This window comes from Macrosteles quadrilineatus, unplaced genomic scaffold (assembly GCF_028750875.1).
Source record: "Macrosteles quadrilineatus isolate MER2022 unplaced genomic scaffold, UCM_ALF_1.0 Scaffold_9__3_contigs__length_116548681, whole genome shotgun sequence".
Taxonomy (NCBI): Eukaryota; Metazoa; Arthropoda; class Insecta; order Hemiptera; family Cicadellidae; genus Macrosteles; species Macrosteles quadrilineatus.
The window spans coordinates 106301980-106329921 of record NW_026542602.1 but is presented as its reverse complement, the minus strand read 5'-3'; the positions used below and the strand labels follow the sequence as shown (position 1 = coordinate 106329921).

The 27942-nt window shown below is 35.2% G+C and overlaps 1 protein-coding gene across 1 annotated transcript; it reads right to left on the bottom strand.

Moving 5' to 3' along the window:
• Positions 1–1046: 1046 nt before the first annotated feature.
• Positions 1047–23669, bottom strand: LOC129002532 (kinesin-like protein KIF23). The gene is made up of 15 exons (XM_054430405.1): positions 23266–23669; positions 16304–16609; positions 15660–15891; positions 14138–14296; positions 12980–13317; positions 11279–11583; positions 10633–10715; positions 9757–9887; positions 8346–8449; positions 6973–7077; positions 5069–5215; positions 4109–4279; positions 3594–3667; positions 2676–2880; positions 1047–1705 (listed from the first exon to the last, which is right to left on the bottom strand). The coding sequence occupies exons 2-15, from the start codon at positions 16590–16592 to the stop codon at positions 1523–1525; spliced, it is 2526 nt and encodes an 841-aa protein (XP_054286380.1). The 5' UTR covers positions 16593–16609; positions 23266–23669; the 3' UTR covers positions 1047–1522.
• Between the last annotated feature and the right edge of the window lie 4273 nt (positions 23670–27942).

Here is a 27942-nt window from a genome sequence, read left to right as displayed (position 1 = left end):
TAATTATACTACTTGTTTGGTTGCTAGCACTAGAATTACAATTATTGTTCCCCTAAAGTTTTACCTGATAACACCGAATGTGAACTATTTTAACACTATCACTCAGGAAGGAATTCATAGGAATAGTGTGTGCTTTAGCAAGCAGTTTTTACAAAAACCTAAGAGTTCTGCAAATCTTTAGGCACTTCATTAGCTACAGTCATCAAATAATGTCCAAATTGAATTATAATTATAACTCAAATTTTACTACTGGTAATACTAAACTTAAGATAGGTACAGCTTAATCGTTTATACTTACGATTGTCATGGGACTAAAATGCATGTCATGAATAGGCCCGAAATATTAAATACATAGTATTTTACAAAAACTCCAGGATATATTTAATTTTAAATTTTCAAACAAGTAAATATCTAACAATAATTTTACATCAATTTACTATTGGCATTTCAGTGAACTTTGTTCAGGCTTACTTGTATCTACATCACATTTCACATTTCTTAGTAACAAAGTTAAATGTTCTGTTCAACAAAAACTATATTTTGTTAAATTTTATGCTACTAAAACGGAACTTCAGTGTACCTAATATTCATAAATTAAAACAGTGTTTATTATTTAATTATAAGTTAATAATATAAATTTGCTAAATGAACAAATTCTATCCCATATTTTGTTCTCTATTTATTTTTTTTTATCTCAGTCAAGCATTTCTTGTAGTAACTTAGACTACATTAAAGAACTAATTTAATATTATTTTTTATATTTTAAGGTAAGAATAAGAACATGATTTAACTGTTATGTGCCGTGCCATAATACTCAGACACTGCTGTTTTAAATGACAATGGTGTAAATTTGAATTTATAAACTTCTATTAGTTAGTAAATGAATGAAAGGGGTGCACAATGCACATTCAAATAAATAGCAGACAATGTGCTGGCAAATTAAATGTTCTCAAGACAACTACTACAATGTGGATTAAAACTAAAGCAAAAAATAATTTGTTAAATAAATTGTAACTATGATGTTTATACATATCCAATAGTATGAGACTTTTGAGTTACTTTTGTCATTTAAAAATGTATTGTCCCCGTATTTGTAGGGTAACTATGAATTATAAAACCATGTACACTTTAGTTACACTAGAAACGTCACTAGATAGATCTTTAGTTTACTCTTAATTTATTACTAAACTAAGTTACACTCTAAAAAAAAAAATATTTCAAATTTGTTCCATATAGCAAAAACAATGTCATATAATTAAATCACAGAATCATTACATTTCACAATTAGAGAGCAATCTATATATAACAAAACAGTGAATCCTAAGTAAAAAGCGAATGTTAATACTAATAGTAAAAATACTGTTACAAGTTGTACTTGCCCTTAACCAGTTTGATTAGGCCTTTGTTGTGTTAATATATAATTCAAAGGACTAATACAACAAATTATTAAATTTCATAATGAGATTGGAAGGAGTATAAACCTGATACATTGTAAGAACGAGACTTATCACTTGGTGAGAGCCTAGTGTTTGGACCGCTTGGCGTGGCCTTCGATGGATATAAAACACTTGTCCTGCATGTTCTCCTCAACATAGTTGCCACTACGTTTGCGAGTAGGAGAGTTGGAGGGCGACTTTTGTTTTAAAATTTCGACATCGTTCAAAATCACCTGAGTGCCGCCACTGCAAGTGGGGACAACGTCACCCTGTAAAACAACCAAGATTAGTAAACTGGGAGTCAGTGTCTCTCGAGCCATCCCTGTCTGACTCGGCACATTGTTTTTAAGATAAGGAATTTTTGCAATGAAGTTCGCACATACAGGAGCCCAGGTAACTTGAACACACAACACATCAACACTGAGGCACTTTGATGAGTCAGGCCGTCTCGCCAGGTGCATAATAACATCCTTCGAGGATAACTGTTCCTTACGCAAGGGAAAGAGCAATAGGGCTAGTTGGTGGAGTCTTGCATCTCTTAGGAGGAGAGAGAGAGGGCCCATTTCAGGTGAGCTAAGAAAACTAATAACTGGGATCTATATCATAACGTTCTCACAGAGTATAATCTAACCATTCAGGACAAATGGCCAAAAGGCTCTCATGGAATAACGTTTGTAGCTACTATTGACTGTGTCAGTTGGTTTGTTGCAACTGCTGGTAAATGTGTCAGTTCAGTCCATAAGCTTAAAAGATTATCAATCTCTGGTTCATTTAACTCTTTCACTGTCAACTGATTCGACGTTTTATGCTTTTTTACCTTTCAGTGAAGCTGAGACTGTATGAAAACTGTTATCTTTGCAATTTATATTATTGTTTGTTTTGAGGAAAATTGAGGAATCAATAAGTTTACTTTTATGTTTTGCACTTTTTACACGCTAGGCCTATATGATTTTTGGTTAAAAACCATACGGGTAAACTTTTTTGCGAATTTCCCATATAGGAATACGCTGTTTTAGTAGTGTCAGGAAGAGCATATGTGTAGGAGCTTATTGAGAAATCTAAAGCTTGTTACCCACAGGCTTAGGTTTAAATTATTTTTTAGAAGATCACAAGCTTACCTGAATGAGTCCACTCTGGAAACACAACACTTTACACTTACAGACCTACACACAGGTAGCTTTCCCTAACTGAACAGAACAAAGGAAAAACAAAGAAAATGTTTACTGATATCTCCTGTACCTTATAAAGGCAGGTCTCGAGATCCCCGTCACTGTCCTGCTCCTGTGTCATCAGACAATACTTCTCCTTGTTGTTGAGATCACTTGGGTCAGTCAGACGTGTAATACTCTTGCGGCGAGGCAGACGAGGTTGCAGTACAGTGTTGAGAGGTACAGGAGCACGAGGTCTGTGTTCCAGCCACCTCTCCTCTCCTACTGACCTGGACCTGGAATGTAATCATGGTATAATTGATGCCATATTAAATTACTACGAGGTAAGTGTACCATGACTTTCTTCATTCGTATCAAAATTATAAAAATATATATTTAAACAATATAGGCTAGGCTAGATCAGGTTAGGTTAGGCTAGGTTACGAGTATTTTAGACCTTCCGCTACTCGTCCAAATTGCAAACTGTATGCCGTTGGTCTCATTAGACCTTCCAGGATTTAAACCCTCAGCAATTGACCTCAATTTTCTGGCCGAGTCAGTATGAGATTGACTGAAAAATAAAGTGATAATCAGGGTCAAAAGAAAAAAAAATTTCACAGCATATTCTGTGAATATTCAATCTTCAGTATATTTTTGTATCTAATAGTGATGAACATCTGATTCATGAATAAAAAAAATATAATCTATATATTATACTGTAAAATGAATGTTCTCTGATTTTACATAGCCTATTTTTTTCTCTTTTACAAAGAGTATATTGATAGCTGACACATTTTTGACTTTAAGCAAAAACTGATCACACAAGAATAATTTCAAACCCGAAAGAAACTTTAAAATGTTGAAATTATTAAGACGAAAATAAAACATTACTAAATGGTTCCTAAACCAACAGGATCTTAGTATTTTCATACAGATTCCATTTTGTTTACTGCCATGAACAGATTTATTGAATCTAGAGCTATTTATCAGTGCGAAGTATGAGACTAACCTGCGGAAGCGTGGGTTGCTGACTGCTGGTGTTCTGGTGTGAGTCGCAGGAGCTGGAGTGTTGTACATAGCAGCCTGTAAAACACATATCAATAGGATAAACATAAATAGAACTGATACATCTATTACAACCTTTAAATGTATTTATTTCAGTTCTATTTAGAAATAAGTTTTATTCGTACCTAAAAGTTTAAAATTCAAGGACTGACATTCGGCGTATTTCTACCTTATTGTAAACAAATTCTTATTGTAAACACGTTCTGAAATGTGGTTCATGAAACTAATACCAATCCAGTTCCAGTACTGTAACCTACAGGGGGTAGTCAATTTAGAGCACTACTAAAAATAAAGAGATTACTAAAAATAGGCTATCAAGAGTAGAAAATCAAAGTACCAACTGTGGGGCCTTCTTTAAATCCACCCAAGCAATTTGAACCCTTGCTTTGTCTAAAATATCTCTTGCCAGACAGAGGAAACTTGGTGAACTAATAGTACATATTGTTTTGTTTGACGTACCCGTTTGCGGACCGTGACACTGGAAGGGGTAGTGATACAGTCAGTTGAGGGTGTTCGTATATTGTATGCACTGGGAGTGTCCAGTGACCGAGGAGTGGGAGTGTTCAAAGACTCGTCTGACAAGATACGCTTCACCTGCTGCAACTTGCGATCTTTGCTCTTCATCTCCATCTGTAAAGATAAATCAGAGTTTGACTTCATCTTGATCTCAAGTACGTACAGACAGTCTGTGATCTCACATTAAGTGCTGGATGACTCGACAGTTTTGTAAGATTATTCAATTCTTGTTTGTATAAATCAGTAGCTAACGATGAATTGGATTGGTTAAGCCATTTTATATCTAGAGAAAATTATGTAGGATGTCTACTATTGATTTAAGTCAAACTGATAGTCCCACAGTGATTAAATCGAAATGATTCCCACTAAACCAGCCCCAAGGAATAAAATTCTGAAGTTTTTTTTATACAAAATGTATCTAAACTAGAGGTTCAATAGGGAAATCTCACCATTGTCAAATAAAAACATATGTGATATTTAGTGATGGGTTGGTACTTCTAGTCAAATGTCGGTTCTGCGGAACCGAGAACCGATGGTGAAATGTCGGTACCAAAACCCGTCACCGATAATACCGGAAAATTACCGATATTGCCGCCATTGCAGACGACGACAATGACGTTAGCGCAATCCCGGGAGATGATGATAATGTCAACACAATCCGTCGGTGGCTCACATCAACGTCCATTTTTATATTTTTTTTAAATTGAGACAACTTTAGCATGAGAAATGAATGTCCAGGTGTATCAATATTCAATGTTAAAGGTATTAGACTATGCTATAAGCAAACCCAAAATATTAATCCTGTAAGAACCCTTCCTGTTACACACGTGTCAGGTTGTCAACAGTCAATTATATTTTACCTCCTTCTCATTATTTCAGTAGCCTACCCAGTTCCCATCTTACCTCTATCTTCCTCTTGTGATCAGTCAGTTTCTTGTCCATTTGCTGGTTGAGTTTCTCAGCAGTCTGTGCAATCTTGGACTGATACCTCTGTTTTTCCCTCTCCCTGTCCTGAAGTCTTTTGTTAAGAGCTGCGTCTTTCTCGTGAAGCTGGTTGTTAAAAATCATGCAATGGTGGTTAGTTAAGCAGACGGACAAAGTTTGCAATGTTGAAAATTAAGAAGCAGAAATGTAAGTTATTTGCAGTTAGTTTGCAAACTTATTTATTTATTTTAGTTCTTTTAAAAGATTCTAAAACTCAATTAATTATAGAAATTAGGTTTAGATTACGTTTGTTGTGATTGATTAATAATAAATAGTTTTACCAGGGCTACACGGGGACTACAACACAAAGGACTGCTAACAGATTCAAGAAATACGGAGTTTCAATAGCCTACAGGACTCAGAACACCATGAGTAAAATACTGCATCCAAAAATAGAAGATTGTAACAAATTTGACACTTCGGGCATCTATAAAATCAATTGTAACGATTGTGATAGCTTCTACATTGGACAGACTGTGAACTTCGTAAACCGCTTCAAAAACCACATATCTGCGTGGAGGAACAACAAACCGGAAAGATCAAATGTCGCACAACACCTGTTACAAAATGGGCACTCACTAGGAAAAATGGAGGATAGTCTAGATATTTTAAAGAATTGTAAGAAAGGATATGTAATGAATGCTTGGGAGGAATTGTATATTTATAAGGAAAAATGTAAAGATAGAAATAAGTTGATTAATGAACAAATACATTTTGATTCCAGTTGTACTTATAAAAATGTATTGGCCGGTGCTTCCGGTAGCCAATAGGGTATAAGTAGGGACGCCATTCAAGATTCTTGTCATTCGCCTATTGGGTCTGATGATGATTGGAGTGTCCAATCGAAATCGATCACCACTTACCATCGTTTTTGTATATTTACCGTCTTGTGAGTAACAGTATAAGCGTAAATATATGTTTTAAGTGTTATAAGACGTTTCTTTTATTTACTTTCCGTAAATTTAATAACACGTACAATGCTGATCAAGAAGTTATTTGCTGATCAAGAAGTTATTTAATAAATAGTGCAGTGGAATGCATGTATTCAATTATTTATAAACATTCATGAATATGTAGGCTTACTTTTAAATAAAGTACCGGTACCTAATATATGTTGATATTTCCTGAGCACTGCACGGGTAAAAACAACATGATTTTATTTTATTTTTACTCTCATTAACGGTGTCCATCCACTAGTGGTGAGTCAAACCTGTTATTGAAAAAAGTTTTTTGTTCAAAAATTCAAGTCAAAAGTTCAAAATTTGATAAGCATGTTTCGAGATTCAAAACCAAGATTTTATGGAAAAAAAGTTTGAGTTAAAAAGGTTTGCTTAAAGTGTGTTAAACATGTTATTAATGTAATTATGTCAAGACCAAGTGAGGAGTCCATTTGATTTCTTTCAATTTTGATTGCATAGTAAATAAACATTTTATTACTACCTGTATTTTTTGTAACCCAAGGCCTACCAGACAAGTAAAAGTTTTGCGTTAAGTTTTGAGATTTGAAATTTAGGATTAAATTTTTTGTGTTTGCTGTTTTGAGATTTGAAATTTCTGGTTTTGAAAATCACAAGTAGAACTTATTAAACACATAATCAGGCTGATCATTTTCTAGAAATAAGGTCCTGTCCAAGGTTTAAAACTCTTTGCATAAAACCCTCATGATTGACCTAAACAGTCTTTACCAATTTAACTACGAGGCAGAATCCCGTTTATCTGAAAACAATGCTAAGACACTTAGTACTAGCAGAAACGAGGCATATCCTACAACTCATGATGTATTCTAACTGATAAAAGTTTAAACAAAAATGTAAAGAACTCACATCCTCTTGCAATCTCTTGATGACCCTCTCATAACCAGAGTTTTGCTTCTTCAGTGAGGCAAGTTCCACTTCCTTCTTGACAAGTTGTGATTCCAGATTGGCAACCTATAACCAAACAAGCACTTTAAGCTGTAGGCTCTAACCAGGAATATTTCCGTTTATTGCCCTAATAACTGTAGGGAGACTAAATCAATTGTACAGCAGAACCCCGGTTAACCGAAATAAAGGGGGGAGAGCCATTTTGGATAACCAATTTATCCAGGAGTATAGTATATTACCACGGCGAGTTGGAAAAATGAATTAAAAACAATGTCAATATAATAGGGCCTACAGTATTTTATTTCAGCTACAGAAATGTGTTACAATTGTTTAGAAAATACCTTAAACCAAACAACAGAAGTTACTAAAGCATTTTACATTACATATTACCTATATTTTAGCCCCTGTATTATTTTATAGAACCGTTTCGGTTAACCGGGGTTCTACTGTATATAGAAATTATTCATATTATTTGATACTAGCAGAGTGTCCTTTGTACGGGGTTGGCGTATAAGTATAAAATGATTATTGCAGTTGAGATAAGAATAGGCCTATATGTTAATCAGAAATGTGAGCTATCATCATGGCAAATTTCAGTCCAATTCTAATAGTAGCTAATGTGTGACTGAACCCCAAACAAACACACAAATCTGACCAGTGTGTGCAGAGCCATAAAAACCATCCAAGTTACACACACAATAACGGAAACCCCTATACAAATCCTTAATGGTGTCAAACAAGAATTACTCCAGAGATCAGGTAATGTAATGTTACTTATGTACACCATTTTATATTAATACAGTAAACTAGAGATATGCTAATTAATTCATGCAATTAAAATTGGGCATACACTTCATTGATGACACAAACAAAATAATTTTAATTCCAAGGACTTAAAAATATGAATAGCTAAGGAAAGGCCAATTGGCTGATTAGGATTGTTATGTACAATGATAGGGATCAGCTAGCTTACCTAATAGACTAGAGTCCAGATTAACCTAGGTACACACATAAAACACATAACACAACACAGAAAAACTTTACATTTTGTCACAGTTAGGGACTTCATCATTGCCAAGTTGGCAACACTGTTGTGGAACTTTTGAATTTGAACTTTAACTGCCAGTCTTCTTTCTTCTCCCTTCTGATGAAGTCCCTAACTGGGACGAAATATTAAGTTTTTCTGTGTTGTGTTATGTGTGTACCTAAGTTAATCTGGACTCTTGTCTACCAGGTAAGCTAGCTGATCCCTATCATTGTACATAACAATCTTAAAAAGATGAATGTAATTGATGGAAAAACTCAACGCCTAAAAGTTATTAAGTCAATCTCACCTTTTCTTTGTAAGTTCCAACTTCGGAGGAGAGTAAACTGCTTTTATGAGTAAGTATCAATAACTCTTCCTCACTCTTCATCAGCACGTCACGGAAATCCATTACTACGAACAATTTGATGAAATTACACTAGCATGATGTTGGTTGGCCAGTCATAAAAAAAAACATGAAGTTTTGAAATGCAGTCTAGCTAGAACTATTGATAAGACAGGGAGCTAATGAGTTGGAAAATACTATCAGCTTCAGCTGTTCCATAAGCATGACAAATCTACTAAAGGAGTACGTTTTATCTGTGGTTTGAGTCAGTGCAAAAGACTATTAAGTTTAGGACATACAAACAAACAGGTTGAAGATACAAAGCTCTTGACAATATAGCTAAATAAAACATACTAAAGTGGTAATGTACATAGTAGTTGCAATACCTAGCTTTAGGTTTTTGGAGGAAAAAGCACTTGGCTTAGGAATAGATAGGTCTATTAAGGAAGGAGGAATGGATACACAGCTAACTTCCCTAAGAAAAAAGTTCCAGGTAGTTGAAAGCATAAAGAATGTTCACAACACGACGAACTTGATATTTCCTACCTACCAGGGCTCCTTCTGAAAAAACCCTTGGTAGAGACGAAATATCAAGTTTTTTGTGTTGAGAACATTCTTTGTGCTTTCAACTGACTGGAACTCTTTTCTCGGTAAAGCTGTGAATCCATTTCTTCTTCTTTAACGGATACCTAGCCTTAGAAGTTCCTTTGGACAAGATTTTAGAATATAATAATTCTTGTCTTCAGGATTGTTACAACTATTAAGTAGCATCCCTTTTTTGTTGCTAATATATTGCCTACTATAATATTTTCAGGGCCTTAAAGCTCCATTTCCAAAATTTAAAAGTTCAAAAAACTTTCAAAAACACATTTTAGTCATCAGAAACATTTAAGCATATTATCACTTAAAACGATACAAATAAGTTCAAATACCAAAACAAGTTCACGAAAGATTAAGACCTAACTCAGAAAACTCACATGGTAATCTATACAACAAAATTACATAACTTAACACACTTATGTTTCGTTTTTGTCCTAGTACAGTATAGGAATTTTTTGAAAACTTATGAGAAAAAAATGGTGAATGATAAAATATTTTCTCACCAATCTACTTTCTTATAAGTCCTACACTGGGACCAAACATCAGTGTATCAGTGTGTAACATTGTTTGCCCATTTCTACCTGTAAACCCCTGGACCTAAATGTATTTAGTTGTAGGCCTACTAGTCTGACTAGATTTCTTTCGTAAAAATTTCTGCTTGCCCATTTTTTCAAACTTATACAGTGCCTAAATTACTTTATTAAAGTTATGAAATGTGTAAAGCTGTATTATCCTACCATACATGTTATAATTCAAACTGTACCCAACACAATACCTTTGGTTTCAAGTTCGACGTCCATCTTTTTCTTTCTTGCTATTTCAACTTCCAGGAATGTCATCAGGTTCTTTAACAGTCGGTCGTCCTCGGGCCCCACCAGGCAGAGGTCAGGGAACTGGGAGGCTAGGCTAACAACAAAAACAAACTTCAAGCGATAAAGAACCGGCAGGAGGCACTGAAAACATCAGACAGTGATAAATAAATAACAGTGCCTGCAAATACAGAGTTATGACAGAACTAGTAGCTAGTAGCTGTGCCTGCTTGGAGAACTGCAAGAAACATTAGATTTAAAGATTTCTTAGATTTGCTGCTATAGGTAAGGTAAAAAATGTTTTTGTTGGCCAAATAATATAGGGTGAAATAAATAAATTTGCCAAATTTGATTAACATCCATAAAAATGAGCAAACTACAACAGTTTATTTAATTTCCAAAATAATTAATAACATGGGAATTTTAAATATACATTTTTTTAAATTTTCTCCGTAACCAATAATGAAAAAAAAAAAACACTTCAACATACTAAATTATTTTTTTAAGCTCTTCAAAACTGTTTGGAAAGAAGTGGGAAAATTTTATGTTTTGAAAACAAATTCTCACGCCATAAAACCCTGTTCCCTTGGTCCGATCAAGCAAAATGTTGTTATCATTGGATTTAATTTTAGATTTAGATAAGAGATACAGTTTAAAATAGAGTTTAAAAACCTTGTTCAGAGAACAAATAGGTTCCAACATTATGTTTACGCTTAATTGCAACTCAACACAAACTTGAACTTTTTTATGTTAAGTGTCACGTGGTTCATAAAAATATGGCCTTCAAAATTTATTTAAATTGATTTCTTATGGATAAATAATAGAAATCAAAGATGACAAACCTGTAGACAGCATTCACACCCACATCAATAGGAATGTTCTCGTTGTTGGCTTCATTTAGATTAGCCATTGCACGTTTGAAAATCTGAAAAAAAACATATAATTATATATAACATATTTTTAAGGTTGTATAAAATGTTTTCACCCAGTGTTACAGATATTTTTTACATTACAGCAGCAAGTTTGCAAAATACAAGTTTTGGTGTGCATGTTACAGTTTTACATTAAAGGCAAAGGTGTTTTATTTTATTTTTTCTTATTTAAGATTTTTAGAACTATTTATGTTCTTGTAAGCTTTTGTAATTTTGTAAACTCTTATTGTATCAACTTTTGTAATAAATAATTAGGTATTGTACAATACATTAGGTGTTGTGTTAATAGTGTTTTATTATTATTTATCAACCATTGTGAAACTGCCCAAACGAATAATTCCTGATAGTAAAAAAAGATCAACAATCTCGACTTGAACTTAAAATCCAGTCTTGTCCATCCCTTAGCAGGAGTAATGGAGGTGGTATTATGTGATGCCTTTGACACTTTAGTTATTACATAGAGGTTTAGTATATCTAATTTCTAGGCAAGGTAAACTCCAAACAAAGGTGTGTGCTATAAAGTATTAAGTGGCGAGTGTCTCTGTGGTCAACATACCTGGTTTGCCCTTCGTCGGCCAGCTGGCAAGTTGTCAATATTCCGCAGAGGTGTCGGCTTGACCACTTGCACTTCCTGGCTCATCTCAGAGAACTTCATCACGTGAATGTTCTCGTCATAGTCGTCTGATCTAGGGTTGACACACACGATGACACGTACGATGCACTCTCCGTCAAAGAAGTTCTTGAACAGATGAGTCAGCTTGGAGTCTCTGTATGGTACCAGCTTGTTTGTGCCATTGGCTTGGTTCTCTCGTAATATCTCCAGGCAAGTGCGTAGAGTCATCAATGAGTTGTTAATGTTTCCTAAAAACAAACAATTACTTGGTATCTCATTTTAAAATTTCAACAATAAAACTATATTTGCAACAAATATTCAGATGAGAAATTACACCTTACCAAATTCTTTAGCAATGATGTTGACTTTTTGTTGGAAAGGAATTCTATGGTTTCAGATTTGACACTATTGCCCAAGCACACTGCGTTAAATGGCAAATGAATAAAATGTATATCTGATAAGTCTTAAGTTTTGGTTTTTGTGAAAGACCATTGGATTGGTAACTGAGTGAGATGGAAGGTCAATAGATTTGACGGTCAAACTATCACTTGTGGAAAAATAAGCTATTCGTACACCGGATGGCTGCCAAATGCTGATGTATTATAGATCTTTTGGAGGCCCCTTTCCATTTTCTAACAAGTGAGATCAACAGTTTGTCTTATCTTAAGTCTTTAGGATTGTACCAATGAAGTGACCATTGTTGAACCCAAGACAATATAGAGATAATATAGAGATATAAACCAAATAATGACCTGCCAGAAGTATTATTTGCATACAACCAATAGAAGCTTTCATAAAAGATGTCTCGGTTTGCATGAGAATATTGATTTTAACTACAACAAGATACTGGTTTCTGCTACTTACAGCACAATCAATGTAATGTGTTGTGTGTGTTGCTGTGTATATAATGGTTTAGTAATATAGATAGTTTTGCCTCACAGCTCCAATAACACACAATAGTGTTCTTAGTAAGTTTTGTATGGCCATACAGGCAAAGCTGTCTCGATGTGAAAGTTATGTTCATCATGAAATTTTTTTTCCTGTCAGTATTCACATTAATTTGGCTAACACTATTTAAGGATGAGTTTTAATTAAAAAAAACACACACTCACATTTAAAACGCCATGCAAGAAAATAAGAATAAAACTTTTATAGCAGTAAGAGGATAAAGAAACAAGCGATGCAATAATGACTAATGGATTCAATTGACAATTTTTTAAGACTTGGTTTGTAGGTGAGGTCATTAATTCAGTTAGATAAGTAGCCTATGTTTGAGCATCACTCAAAACAGGTAAATGTGAGAAAAGTAGGGTAACCTTGAAAACACTGCTCGTTGATATTGGTGCGCTCAAACATAGGAAATAGAGCAGAACTTTAGTCTGTTACTTTTATTTTGGTATTTTTTATGTGTTTGTGTGTGAATTGGACGTGTGGTGACAAGGACTGCATTTCCCTTATTTCAACAAGGTGACAATCACTTATATGTCAAGGTATATACTTTTATGTTACTGGACACAAATGTTACATACAAACTTCTCCGATCGATAACATATTTTACGGTTTAGCAAAAAAGAAAAGATCTCAAGAAAACTAAAAGTTGGAAAACATTTTTGGCTTGTATTCCACAAATTTCATGTCACTTACCAGCCTCCCTGAGCCGCTGCCCTGTGGTGTTGGTTCGGTTCATGCGCTCACTGCCAGCCAGGTCCACAAAAGACAGCTGACTGACATTGATCCTACGCTTGTCCTGCATCACAGTCTCCCCACACGCGTCCAGCGGCGCCTGGACCACCCGCACAGTGAACACCGAGTGACTGCGGCTAGACTCGGCATTCAGCGTATTGTGTGCCATTCGCCGCCGCCGCAGGCCCTTGTTGAACACCTCAAAAGCTTCATCTGTGCTCTTCACCTCCACCTCTGTAACCCCGTGGACATACATGTTTTTGGCTCCGTCTTCCCGGACCAATTTGCTCTGTGGACCTCTGCAAAACGCAATCCATAATGAATACCAAACTAGTCCCTATATTCACACATGTCATTCTAGGAACACAGTGAGATATCTTGCATCATCCCCCATGCCCTGGACTAAAGTAGCTTTTTTAGAGCGCTGGGCACTTAAGTCATGCACAAATTTTCCAGCATTCAAAATACGATACATTTTGATAGTAAAAGGTTAAGCATGCATCAAGGCTCTTGCTAATTCAATTAGGCCGTTTCATTTATAATAACTTCTTAAGTTCTTAATCAGAATGGTTTGTTTTATTATACATTGAATCTAAGTCAAAATGGTTGTTCAATTACACTTAAAAGATATATTTAAGCTTATACTGTACACTACTACAAGAAGGTAATTATGTAGGCCTAAATAAGACGGTAAATAGTATTGTATTGATTGGACACTCCAATCATCATCAACACCAACAGGCAAACATTAATTATTTCCTTAATGAAACATGTTTTATGAACATTTGCCAATCGGGCAGGATAATGATGTGGGGATTCAATCAAAATTAGTCACCACTGTTATAATTACAGTCTCGTAGTGAAAAATGAAGTATTACTAGATAATATATTTTTATTTAAATACCGTTTAATATTTCAAAACTATAGAAACCCCCTATAACAACCAAACATGAGGTTCTGTACAGCCATACTCGGCTTTCCCTATTAATTCCAGTTCAGGCAAGGGTCCCTTCAAATGAGATAAAGTATACTGTAGGCCTACTTTACATTCATTTACCTGCAAAGGTCAAAAAATTATCAGTAGGCTAAAGAGTCTGTAAACAAAATGTTGCAACGAACCTGCCCCTAGAGAATTCTTCAAAGTTATCATCCAAAAGATCAAATACAGAATTGTTGTAGATCTCGATGTAAGTTACAAACACAGCGTACATGTTGTCTTCATGAACATCTTCTATTTTAACCTCCTCTGCAATCCTATTGGCCCACTCACTCTCCTGTCTGAAACACAATAAAAAGGATATGTATAAAACACAATCTGAAGAATCCAGCTAGTGCATGTAGCTTAGGAAGTTAGACCAACAATAACTTATAGCTTAGTAGAGTTGTGTTTATTTATTTTTTTAATCAACATTGATCATGAGTGAAACAATGAAGCTTATTTTGTATACATTTTTACATGCTACAAGCATGCTATCAAGGATTGTCTGTTGGGAGAGAAGGGGTATTACCAAAAACAAGTAGGTATGCAGGGAATGTATTTACCTATGTCAATGATAAATGGGCAAATGATCATGGGTTTCGTTTCTTTTCCCTATAAAATTAAACATAACTCCTTAGTTCACTTGTACGCTGCAACGAGGCTCCTCTTTACTTACTGGCATCATTTGTGAACAGGATGACTGAACACAAATTACAGCTCTGTAGCGCTGTGAAATTGTTCAAGGGTCAAAAATGGGAAAACCCAATTGAATTTTTACTCCATAAAACTCACAATTAAACCTCTTTCCAATAGTCAGATCATGCTGGTTCAAGAACTTGTTTGGATATGTAGGATTACATGTTTGTACTAAATTTAATCAGATAATTTTTACTCAAGTTATCGTGCTAATGGACATTAATAGGCCTATATATGTGTGTGAACAAATATTCTAAAGGGGTGGTGTTTTTGGCCTCTGGGGATATCAAAATGAAAAAGAAAATTGTTCTCGAGTCTAAGTCTTATCATGAGACCTACGGTAATAGCCCTTATAGCCTATGGCGAATTCACTGTAACTTAGTTACCTAGTCTCCGTGTTACCTCCTAACTTAAGTTATATGGAAATGTCCCTAAAATATAGTGTTCTGTTATGCAGGGGATAGGAAAGTCTTTTTTGACATTCAAAGTTAGCCAAACTTTGGCCAAGACTTAACACTTTAAAACCTGATCTCGAGTAGGAGCCTATAGCTCGGGGTGTTTCTTCGTTGAATATCACCTGCATGCTTAGAGCGTAGGCTGAGACTGGCATGGTAGCTCAATTGGCTAAGGTGTTACAATGAGGAGTGTAGCGTTGAGGAACCTTTCTACATGGGCAGGTTCAAATCGTGAGTTCTACACAATCTGTGAGTTTTTCAATGAACTATGTCCACTCTTGGGGTACCCAACACAGAACCATTACCGCCAGTTTTTTTGCTGCTGTCAAGACTGAAATATTTTAACGCCTATTGCATTCGCTGATTCACAGGCGCGCCGAGGCTGCGTCGCCTTTTCCAACCGCCCCACCAATGGGAATCTCGCAACGAACTTGTTAAGTAATAATGCCAAATTAGAACTACCAACCATTATATAGGCCTGTTACTTAGTAGGCCTATAACAATTATGTACCTATTAAATTTCCTTGGAGTTTTAGATGACAACACTTGTGAATGGATTTCATTGATGCCATCCATTTTTGCGTCCTCATCACTTTGGACCTCAAAACCGTTGAGTCTGTCAGGTTTGAACACATACTTCTTGGCTTGTAGATGGCCAATGCTGTTGAAAATTGCATCCAATGCTCTGGGCATGATACCTGATTCTCTTGGTGTTCCAGTCATAGTGAATGTTTTACCACTGCCTGGAAAATAAATATCATTGTATCAATTTAGAAGGAGTGAATCTAACTCGATGCACTGACAAGTGTTTAAATCATGTCAAAAGCCTTAAATTTCTCAACAATTATTATGATTGTATAGGCTACTGTTTCGTTATATGGGAAATAAATTCATTTATTTCAAAAACTGAAAATTTCCTAGTTAGAGGTCACAAGTAACAAATAATATTATGAGGTGGGTAAGAACTGTAGATATATTAATGCATAGTTTAGTTAAAATAATCTAACACTGTGACTGACATGTGCTATGACCTGGATTTGAAAACTCTAGAAATAATAAACAAACCCTTGAGAGCTACAGCTAGTCTAAACACGGAAAACAAACTATTAGGCCTAGCCTTCTTAGAAGATGTTGTTAACTTTAAACTCAACTTACCGGTGATTCCATAAGTGAACAACAGTCCATTTTTACCATGTAAGACTCCATCAACCAAAGGAAGAGCAACATTGTTGAAAACTGTCTTTTGAGGGGCATCACTATCAAAAACGTAGCTAAAAGTGTACTGTGTTTCTTTGACATAACCATTTTGATAGTTTACAGCATTTTCAGGCGGTGACATCTGAACTGTACACGGAGACACAACTTTAAGGCAAGGTACCTCATTGTCATTCAGCGGTCTCAAACGGCAATACACCTGGATTGGTTCTTTAATGGTAGGCATCATTGATTTAAGCTGTTTTACTGAAAACAAAACAAAAAATAGGCTCTAACTTTAAATCTTCAACACCAACTTGATTGTTTAGCTTAGTGTAGGCCTATAATAAACTGGGTAGCTGGGCCATTCTTCAGAAAAGGACAGATTACGGTCACCAAGGAATAATAAATAAAAATTAAGATAATAAATACATAATTTGTTGTTAAATATGAAGGTAAAAGTTTTTTTATACTTAATGTAAAGAAGAAAAAAATCTAAATGAAATTTAATGAACATTTTATGTCCACAGAAGGTGACATATCACTTCTGTGGACAGTCACCCCCTCTAGGTTTAGCTTAAGATTAGCTGATTTTACTAACAAATTTGAAATAAAAATTATTAAACCCAATTGCTGTTGGCTATCTAGACATTGAATATAATATTTGTTTGTTTATTTTACTCTTTCCATTCTATTAAAGGTAAAAAAAAAACAAAGAAACTCGGTCACCAAAGCCTGCATCACTCCTATGGACAGTTCCAGAAAAATCCACCAGGCAGCACTGGCCAACTTTCACTATTTATTTTACAGAGAAGAAGTAACCATCTTGAACATAGAATCAGTTTGGTTGTGTTTGGTTCAGTTATTAGTTGTTTATATCAAGTGAAACTAGAATTTTAATTGCTCGTCGAGCTAACATAGTCACTTCTGTTACCACATTTTAAAGGCAATTATGCATGTCAATTAAACCTAATACTCTAATTTACAGTAGTTTATGTGTTTCTCTACAAAAATAAGAGCAAACATTGTTCCTAACCTATTTGCTTGACTCTATGTTAGGCATAAAATGCTAAATCATCACTTCTGTGGACACTAGCAGTTACCCGGCGCGTGTTGCTGCGCTTAACAACTATTATTTTAAATGACAATTAAACCTAATACACTAATTGATGTTAGTTTATGTGATCCTCTAGAGCGAACATTGTTCCTAACCTATTTGCTAGACTCTTTAGGCATAAAATGCTAAATCATCACTTCTGTGGACATCACTTCTGTGGACACCTAGCAGTTACCCGGCGCGCGTTGCTGCACTTAACAACTATTATTTTAAATGGCAATTAAACCTAATACTAATTTACAGTAGTTTATGTGTTTCTCTACAAAAATAAGAGCAAACATTCTTCCTAACCTATTTGCTAGAATCTATGTTTGTTTTTTAACTTTATTTGTAAAATTTGCAGTTGCGATAATCACTTCTGTGGACTTATTGTCACTTCCATGGACATGCTAGTTTTTAAATACTAAAAATCTGGGAAAGTGATTTTTATTTAGTGTGACCATTGCAATGGGTAAATATTAAAAAGAGTCATACATTAAAATATCTAAAATAAAAAAATATTAATATTAAATTGAAATCTGTCCTTTTCCAAAGAATGGCCCAGCTCAGTGGTTTTAGTGCTTGCCTGGTACCTAGGCCTTAAATCAAAAGGATGCCTGGTCCAATCCTGAAAAAATTTCAAGCTTTTTGATGGTTCCAAGCTAAATTCAGCTGTATTTAATGGGCTTTCAATCAATGGTCCTGACTAATGAAACAGCTGGTCCTAAGTCAATAACAAAGCCACAACACAAGGAAGGCATGACACACCATTCTACACTCACCCTTCACTCATATTTAGGTTAAAATACACACATAGGTAGTGTTCCGATCTTAAACTGTAATAATAATAATAGTTTATCTTAGGCTATTAACATTGGGTTTATTAACAAGCAACAAAGAAATTCTTACCTTTTGTCAAATAAAAAAGGGTGGAAAGTAAGTTTGAGTATGTTTGAAGCACAAAATGATAGGTAGGCATAGCTCAAGCAATCCAGAATGCAGGATACATTTACACTTTTAGGCTATTTTTAGTAACTTAGGCCTCGGCTAACTTACACATACACACATGATACATGATCTCTCCGTCCATAGTCCTTTGCCTTTTGTTAAGCTCTGAATTTCAAGTAATTTTTTCAGTGGGGCCTGGTACAATTTCATTCCCGTGTAATCTGGTTTGTGTTCAAATTTTGTGAGTTTAAGTTGGACTGCATGTGTGCCCTTTGTTCGTGTGTTGTAAGTGTGATTTGTAAAAGTTGGTTTAATGTTCTGTGATTTTATATAGCAAGCTGATTCATAGATATAAAGTGAAGGGACTGTGAGAAAGCCAAGTTCTTTAAAAACATTTTTGCAGCTCGTCCGAGGCGGCATGCCCAAGATTGCTCTTATTGCCATGTTCTGCCAAACAAAGATCTGATCAATATTCTTCTTCACAGAGCCCATAGGATGATTGAATACAAAATGTGTTGTTCTATTAGGCCAAAATACACAAGTTTAGAGAGAGCCAGGTTTCCGAAGGTCCTTATTCTTCGAAGTACAAAGACCCCTCGAGCCGTTGACCCCTCCAGTTTTTTTATTTGTGCATCCCAGCTCAATTTATCGTCCAATCTCACTCCCAAAAAGTCGGCAGTTTTTGAAATTTGAATTTGATCCTCTCCAATTAATAGGTTACGGAGTCCTATTATTTTTTAAATTTTGTCTTTTTGCAGTTTGGATACACATGTATCCTGTTTTTTGTGAATTTAATTTGAGTTTGTTTGAGGAAAAAAAGTCAGCCAGATCATTTGCTCTTTGATTAGATTCTGCCTCCAGGGCCGCGTCGTCAGTCCCCCTTACGAACAACGTTGTATCATCTGCAAAGAGGTAGACGCTGTCCTGCTGAACAGTATCTGTTATGTCGTTGATGTAGACCAAGAAAAGGAGAGGTCCAAGGACAGATCCCTGGGAGACGCCAATTGAGATAAGTTTTTTTGTTGATGAAATTCTTTCAGTTTTTGAATTTGTGTTTTTTTGAATCTCAGTGACTTGGAATCGGTTGCTCATATAGGATGTGAGCCACTTCAGCGCAAGTCCTGAGATTCCAATTGATGCCAATTTTTCCAATAGAATCGCAGGTTCGACACAATCGAAGGCTTTGGAGAGATCAGCAAAACAACCAACTACTGTTTCTCCAGCCTCCATTGCGTCTATACTGCTGTTGATGAAATCAATGAGTGCAAATTTTGTTGATTTGTTGCGTCTAAAACCATACTGTCTGTCACACAATATGTTATTTTTTCCAAGAAGTTGCTAAAGTTGCTCCGAAACAACTTTCTCAATCAATTTTGAAACAACTGGTAGGAGAGAGATTGGGCGATAATTCCCCGGGTCAGTTTTGTCTGACTTTTTTAAAAATTGGTTATATTTTTGCAGTTTTGCAATTCTGAGGGAAAATTCCAGATGTCAGTGAAAAATTGACTATGTGGGTAAGAGGAACTGCCACTTCCTCCCTACAATATTTACAATATTTGGACATGCATACTGATTCCATTTACACCACTAGAGTGTTTAGATGGAAGCTTTGAGAACAAATCCAGAAGGTAAGCAGATGTAATCAAATGAAATTCAAGTCCAAGTTCAGCAGTGCCATTCCTCCTAAAACCAGATAAGGCATGGGTTTCCTGATCCTTGTTGACAAGCTTCGAAACAGTAACAAAATAGTCATTTAAGGTTTCACACACATCTATAGGATTTTCTATTTTGTTACTGTCAATATTCAGTATAATATTATTAGAGTCTGAATTTTCTTTTGGCCTAATGCTGTTTTTATAATCTTCCAAGAGTCTATAGATTTATTTTTTGAGCTGGATATGCAATTGTGTGCCCATTTTATTTTACTTTCCTGTATTTTGTTTTTATATTTATCTTTAAAGCTTTAGGTATAATTCTTTGTCAGATACCATTCCTGTCAGCCTCCATACAGAGTATTGTTGGAACATTTTTCCTTTGCAGCTATTATCTCATTGTTCAATCCATTTGTTTTTTCCTTTGCGACTGAGATTAAGTTTTGTTTTTTTATTCGGGCAGCTGATATCAAAATAATATTTGAATGTTTCTATAAAGCTATTATATTTGGTATTAATATCAGGAGCATCATATACTGAGTTCCAGTCCTCTGACTGTAGCCTTATTTTAAGTTCATGAAGATTTTCATTGGTAATTATTCTTTTTTCTAAGGTTTTATTTTGGTTTGAGATATTATTTCGGTTTGAGATAATTTCAGGTAGGCCTATTTCTATTGAGATAGCACAGTGGTCTGAAATATGGGGTTCTTTTACTGCTGCTGATAATATTTCAAAGTTGGTTAAAAAATTGTCTATGCATGTGCTGGTTGTGTCGTTAATTCTAGTTGGTTCCAAAATGTTTGGTTTCATATCAAAACTTTTAATCAGCGTTGCAAATCTGTGGTAGGTGTTGTCATCTTTGATCAAGTCGATATTGAAATCTGAGCCTATTACAGTAGCCTACTATACGCCTATATTTATTCTTAATGTTCAGTTTAAGTAGTTATTCATTTAATTTACTAAAGTATTCATCAAGGTTGCTGCTGTATGGAGACCTGTACATGGAAGCTACTTACTACAAACTGTTTATTTCTCACAGGAAAACTTATTTCAGCACACTCAAAAATTGTTTCTTTTAGAAATTTTATGCCTATGTCTGTGGACTTAAGGTTATCGAGTTTTATGAAATTTTTATTTTTGAAAATTGCTACAACCACCCATGTTTTTATATTCTCTGCCATAACCAGCAATAAATTCAAATTTTTTATTCTTAATTCTGATAAGCTATTTTGGTCTAGACCATGTTCATTAATAAGAAATAAATCTGGGTTTTCTGATTCTAAAAAATGTTCGATTTGTTCAATTTTATTTGTGATTCCCCTTACACTCAAATGAGTTATATTAAAATTGTTTTTCTGTGTGAACCTTATTCTGTTCTTATGATCAAAGTGTTTTCTGTTTCGGTTGCCGGTTGCAAGTTTTTTGTTATGATTTTAGAGGTTTCGGTTGCCAATTGTGAGATTTTTTTAATTTCAGAAGTGTTGGCTGTCAATTGTGAGTCATTTGTGATTGGAGAGGTTTCAGCAGTAGATTGTAAGTTTTTTGTAATTTCAGAAGGCTTAGGTAAATCAGGCTTCCTCATTAGAGTTTTTGGTTTCAAATTCAAATCGATTGAAGTCAGGTAGGCTAGATTATACTGCACATAGTTTCTGTCCCAAGCTTATTTAGGTGCATTCCGCTTTTTGTGTAGCAATTGCGATCAATCATTGAGTTTAGGCTTAGGTAGGCTACCTTGTTCCTGACACAAAATTCTCTAATCAGGGTATTTTGTTTCTTTATATTTTCATTTGGGACAGTTTTTGATATCAAGGTGGGTGTTTCAACAAGGATCAGGTTTTTTGGTTGGATCAGAGTTTGTTCTATTTCAGCAAACACCTGTTTTACATTATTAATGGACTGAGCCATTACATTGTTAGTTCCACCAACCACAACACAGGTGTCCTTCGGTGTCATATCCTTAAACTCCTTTTTAGCTGAAACCAACACCGCGGCCATGGGTGCTCCGAGCAGCACGATAGCCTGAGCTTGACTACCGCACCCCCCTTTGCAGCCCATGTGTCTCAACTCTTCCCCACAGTGTCTCGCATGGCTGTCTCCAACAATTACTAACCGTGGCTTTTTTTGCCTACTAATGAGTTTAGTAGGCTTCTTAACTAGGGCCACACGCTTTTTAGGCATAACACTAGTTGGAGACTTTTTGTTGTGTGCTCCTGCAGCCGTCTGCGACCCCTCCCCGCCCACACCTCAAATGAATTAGGGGTAGTCAGAGAGTGACCAGGAGCAGCCACAGCCGGTTCCCTACATCCCTTCCTCCTACTTACCACATCCGACCAGCTATTTTCACTTGGTTTAGAATTCAAGAGATTGTCACTGAGCTCAAAAAAATTAGTTTCTTTCAGATTTAGCTGTTCCTCAAGTTCCCTCTTTTCCTTCAAGAGTGACTCAGCCAAGTCACAAGCTTTCTTAGGCTACTCATTTTTTATAACCTCATAAGGAAGTGGATTGTTACCTTTCTTGTGTAACCTAATACAAACTAGACACACATAGGAATCTTTGCTAGAAATTAGCCTAAAAATAGATTTTTTCAAACGGCTACAAGCTAACTTATGTCAGAATGTACCCAAGCATCACAAATGTCGCAAGCTATGGAGCTGCTTTTGTCATCTAAAATTATTTTGTTGCAGACTTTGCAGGAATCCTGCTTAGACTTGTTTGGAGTTGGTGTTTTATGAGGTATTTTATGTGTTTTAGAAGTTGGTGTTTTAGGAGCCAACCCCCCCCCCCCCCTTAAATGCAATGAGTGGGCTGAAATCCAATAAGGTAAAACTTAAGCTCTTGTCTTTGCTTCTTCTCTTTAAGTACTGGTACCTATTAACTTAACTTAATTGCTACCTATTACCCCTTGTTGCTTTGTCAATTTAACTCTATCAGACTAAATAGACCTAGGCCTAACTTACCAAGTTATCATTGAAGCTTGGTTTGTATTCTCAACTTTTAATTTCCCAGCATGAAATGGATTTAGGCTACTTAGCTTTGTGATTTGACTTTAAAAAATTGCCCTCTGCTATGACTTAATAATTGGCCAGTTTCAAAATTAAATTCTATAAAAAATATCAGTTCTTTAACCAATTAGGCTTTTTTAAATTTAACTAGGCCTACGCTTTAAGTTAACTTTAACTAAGTTAGGCCTAGGCCTACATTGTACAAGACTACTCTACTCAACTTACCTGTGGTTTTCTTTCATTAGAAGTGGTATGTAGGGAAACAAAGATAAGCTGAATGCTCAGGTAAATTAATGGGCCTAGTTGAATGTTTGAGTCCCTCTGAACAGTCGAACGGTTCCTCTTCCTCAGATCAGGAATCAGGATCAGATCTTATTATATTTCCGTTCGCCAAATTCACTGGCCCAAAACAAAACCTGCAAAGATACGAGTTAACTCAACTGTGAGTGAGTAGCCTAAGTTTAAGTTAGTAAGTTAACTCACACGATTTTTCTTGATCTCCTACTTTCTCGTTTCTTTTTCTTATCTCATTCTCTTCTTTCTTAAGCATTATAGCCACGGCCGCCTTTATGTATGTCCCTCATATATGTATGTAAACAAACATAAACATAAACAAACAAAATTAAACAGTTTGTTTAAAAATATTTGAAATTGAAATAATTGGTCTGAAACGATCGTTGTGGTTGGTTGTTTGGTTTGGACTTAGTTGGTTTGGTTTAGTGGAGTGGAGTGGTTAGTTATTGGGTGTGGAGTGGAGTGAGTGAGCAGTTTTATTCTCTTGTTTGCTTAAGGAGGCAGGCTTTTTTTACTTTCTCCCCCTATACCATAGTATATGGAGAAAGTATTGTTTTCGTCAAAATTTTCGAGTTTGAGTTTTGAGTGGATATATTCGTTTTGGGTCCCCCTGGACCCAAAAAAGTGGTTTTCGAAGTGATGTCTGTGTGTGTGTGTGTGTGTGTGTGTGTGGGTGTGTGTGTGTGTGTGTCTGTGTGTCTGGATGTGTACAGAGCTAGGGACTACACCTGTGGTCCGATTTCGATGAAATTTGGTATGTAGGTTCTAATCCATGGTATCTCCAGGTGTTTTTTCATTTTTTTGAAATTTTGATTTTTAATGAGGATTTTCCCATAAAAACCCATAAAAAACCGGAAAATCGAATTTTCTCAAAAATTGCCCGAACGATTTTGATACAAATTTGGTATGTTATAGTCCTTTATATTCTAAACAAAATGGTACAAATCCCATTTCTGTAAAAATTACGGTTCAAAAGTTATTGTATATTATGTTATTTTCCCATAAAAAAAACCCATAAAATAACGGAAAAATCGGATTTTCACAAAACTGGCCCAAAACGATTTTGATAAACATTTTGTATGTAGCCTAGTCCTTTAAATTCTTAACAAGATTATACTAATCCCAATTCCGTATATTTACTCTCACCGCTTACAAAATATGATAAAGGTTGTTGACAAACTTATGGGAGAAAGTATGTGTCAGAATGCTGATACCGTTTATTTATATGCAGTATCGATGTGTAGTATCGCGGCCGTGGTAGGGTACGATGCCATAGCTTATAATTGCGAACATGTTGCATAGCTTATAATCTTGAAAATGTGGCATAGCTTATAATGGAAAATTTAAATTGTTCCATAGCTTATAATCGTAGAAATGTGGCATAGCTTATAACGGTTTTCTTAAAATGTGGCATAACTTATAATGGTATAGCTCAAATGTGCTGCAGCTTATAAAATATCGTTTGTTCTATAGCTTATAATTTTAAAAACGTGGCATAGCTTATAACGCGCAGGAATTACGTCATAGCGGATGGGACAGCTGATCGATCCTGAGTAGACAAAAAAATTATCGTGCAATGGTCCTCAAATTATCGTATGGACTAGCAGCCGCTACTCGGCAATAAGAAGTTGCGTTAAGTGCAGCCGACGTAGCAAAACCAAAAGTATTTCAATTTTTTTTTACTCCTGGACGACATATGTAATAGATGTAGCCTATATATGAAATGGTTTTTTGTTGAATAATAGAATAACTTTTTGTATCTGCTGTTTTACTTTAATTACGTAAGCTGAAATATATTATCATAAGCTTGATGTTGCTCGTGTTGCTTATTTATGCATGATAACTATTGTATAATATTTATTTTGTAATATTGTGTAATACCGGTGTAAAAATACTTTTTCATAGATAAAACCGTAGACTATGCAACATAAGTAGACTTCTCATCCCATTGTTGATTTTGAAGCTTGTTTTTCGTGTCTAGTTCATGTATGTCGACACTGATTGCTAGTGTAAACGAAATATTGTTTCTATTATATTAGGGCAATTTTAAGATTTGTGCTTTACGGTTTGGTTAGATAACTAGGAGACCAGTTATTTTTTATGATTATATAGTTTTATTTGGTTAAATTACGTTTTAAATATGTAAAGAAAAATAAAAAGATTCTCTAACTTCTACTTTTTATATATTTAAATATTGTATTTAAATATATTTAGTATTTACTCCTTGCAATGCTCTCAAAATGAATTCTTTACAAATTTTGGTTGTCCCTAGGTTGGAAGAACTTGGAAAGTAATAATATAAAACAGAGCTTTGGCAGTGGAAGCTTGGTGTTAAAAAATATTTGAGTGGGCCCTGTAAAATAAAAAATACTCCCCAGAGATCCTTATGGGACGTCCTTGGTACTGTTTGAAGTTCTTCCAGAATGCAATACCTTTTGTAAATAATATTTACTAATCTTAACTCTACACTGAATTTAATCTGCTCACTACCACACTAGTATTTAGTGTTGCACTTAAAAGGTGAATCTTTTGTAGTGGCCTATGATTAACTGAATTACCTTTATTCCAATAGTTAAATAATATTGCTAACAATGAATTACCAAGGTTATAGAGAACTAGAAAGTGAGTAATAATTTGATTTATTAAACAGAATTAACGAACTACAATTGGTTTCAATTTACAGTTGCTGGTTGTGGTTTATTTAACAAAATGACCTTGAGTGACACAATCAATTTGAAGTTTTTGTTTGAGAATGTTGAATGGATTTATCAAAAGGGAAGATACGGTACGGTTTCACACTGATCTCGAAAGTGTCAACGGAAGAGTGGTATTTAATTTAATGTTGAGATGACCAGTACCAAGCAAATCCAGTTCGTTGGCCAACGATTCAAAAACGAAGGTCGAGTCTCGCAGTCCAACTGATTAAACAATATTGTGCTTAATCGTAGTAGTATTTATTAGAATGTTGCTTATTGTTTTATGGCTAATTTGGTACTTTGGCGGTTCATCTATACGCAAACTGACACAGCCTCCGATAACACCTCCGTATCTAGCCGAACCAGCTACACGCTCCCTCCTTTGATATTAATTTAATTCCCCCAAATTAAATACTGACTGTGGTACTCGTTAATGAATTGTACCTTAATACTCAACAATGAAATTCGATAATGACTCTGTGAGAAAATTCCAACACTATAAAAATCTTATGAAACTCTGAATTACCCTACAAAAACATTTTCGTCTATTTATTCTTAATACTATTGGATCATCACAGCTTAGTAAATAATACAGATTGTTACACTATAAATGGATATAAAAATCAGCAAATTGAATTCGAACCTGGAAACATGTGATTATTTGACATGAACTAACAAAATATAACAGGAAAATTTACCATGTGCGACTCACTGAATTCTAATATTAACAAATAAATAACACAAATTACTTACAATTTCGGACGTCCACAATAAACACTGACACAAATTGAAGGATAGGGATGAGGAATTGTAACTAGCCGGTTTTCTAATAAAAAACGCGATCGATTTAAACTCGTGTGACGAACGTGAAATTTCCAAATGGCAGATTGCGTTGGCCGGTAAAACAAACTTTTTGACACTTGTTTGACAAACAAAACTGATTCTATTTTCCACTCGCGTTGCAAATATATCCCTTCGGGATATAGGCTATACGATTTCGAGAAAATGAAAATTTATCCGACCAACACCGCGAAATGAATTTAATTTGCACGAACGAAAGTTTCACCGACTAGGTACGTTGGAGACGGGAGAGGAACAGAACAGACACAGAGACTCTCGTTGCTGGCGACTAGTTCGGTATTTACTCAGGGGAGGTATAGAAGAGGCTACGATGACAGCTGTGGGCTTCTTATTAGCTGAGGGAACGCCATTACCGTAACAAAACGATCGGTAGCCATCGGCCTCGGTGGTCTAATGGTTAGTGTGCCGGGCTGATATACTGTAGGTCCCGGGTTTGAATCCTGCTGGCAGCATTAACTTTTGGTCCAAGATTTTTTTATTATCAGCAAGTTTGGTTGGTTGTTTCGGTTATTACAGTTTAATATTATTATTAAGTCATTACAAAATTTTAATTGAGCAAATTCTAGTTTTATTTAATAAACAGAATTATTTTTCCGATTACTAAACTTTTGTTATATTATTTCTTTATCAGCAAGTTTGGTTAGTTCGGTTAGGTTATGATAGTTTAATTTTATAATTAAAAAATAATAAAATTGAATTTGAGACATTTATAATTTTATTTTATGAACAGAACTATTTTTGCGATTAGTAAACCTTCATTGCCAAAGTGCTCTCTACTACAGCGCTGTTCACGGAGGAATTTTGAACTAAATGCCTCATTCGTACCTCCCCTAAGTAAGACCCGACTAGTTCAACCCCTACCACTTTTGGTTAGAATTGTGGGTATCTGATCAGCTGACTATTTGTCGCGTCTGCTACGCATTCGTTGTTTTATACGACGAATCGGTACAAATAACTGAAATAACAATCAAGAAACATATTGTAAAAAAATACACAACCTCTACAGTCGGCAAGAATATCAATAAAATTGCCTTCAGCTTTTCAACAAGGA

Bases quoted from the DNA above. Each gene is read 5' to 3' on its own strand.
- LOC129002532 (XM_054430405.1), bottom strand. From the start codon at position 16,592: ATGATGCCTACCATTAAAGAACCAATCCAGGTGTATTGCCGTTTGAGA. The intron at 4,280-5,068 runs GTAAGATGGGAA...TTATCTTTACAG, and splicing joins ATCACAAGAGGAAGATAGAG to ATGGAGATGAAGAGCAAAGA. The intron at 3,668-4,108 runs GTACGTCAAACA...TGTGTTTTACAG, and splicing joins GTGTCACGGTCCGCAAACGG to GCTGCTATGTACAACACTCC.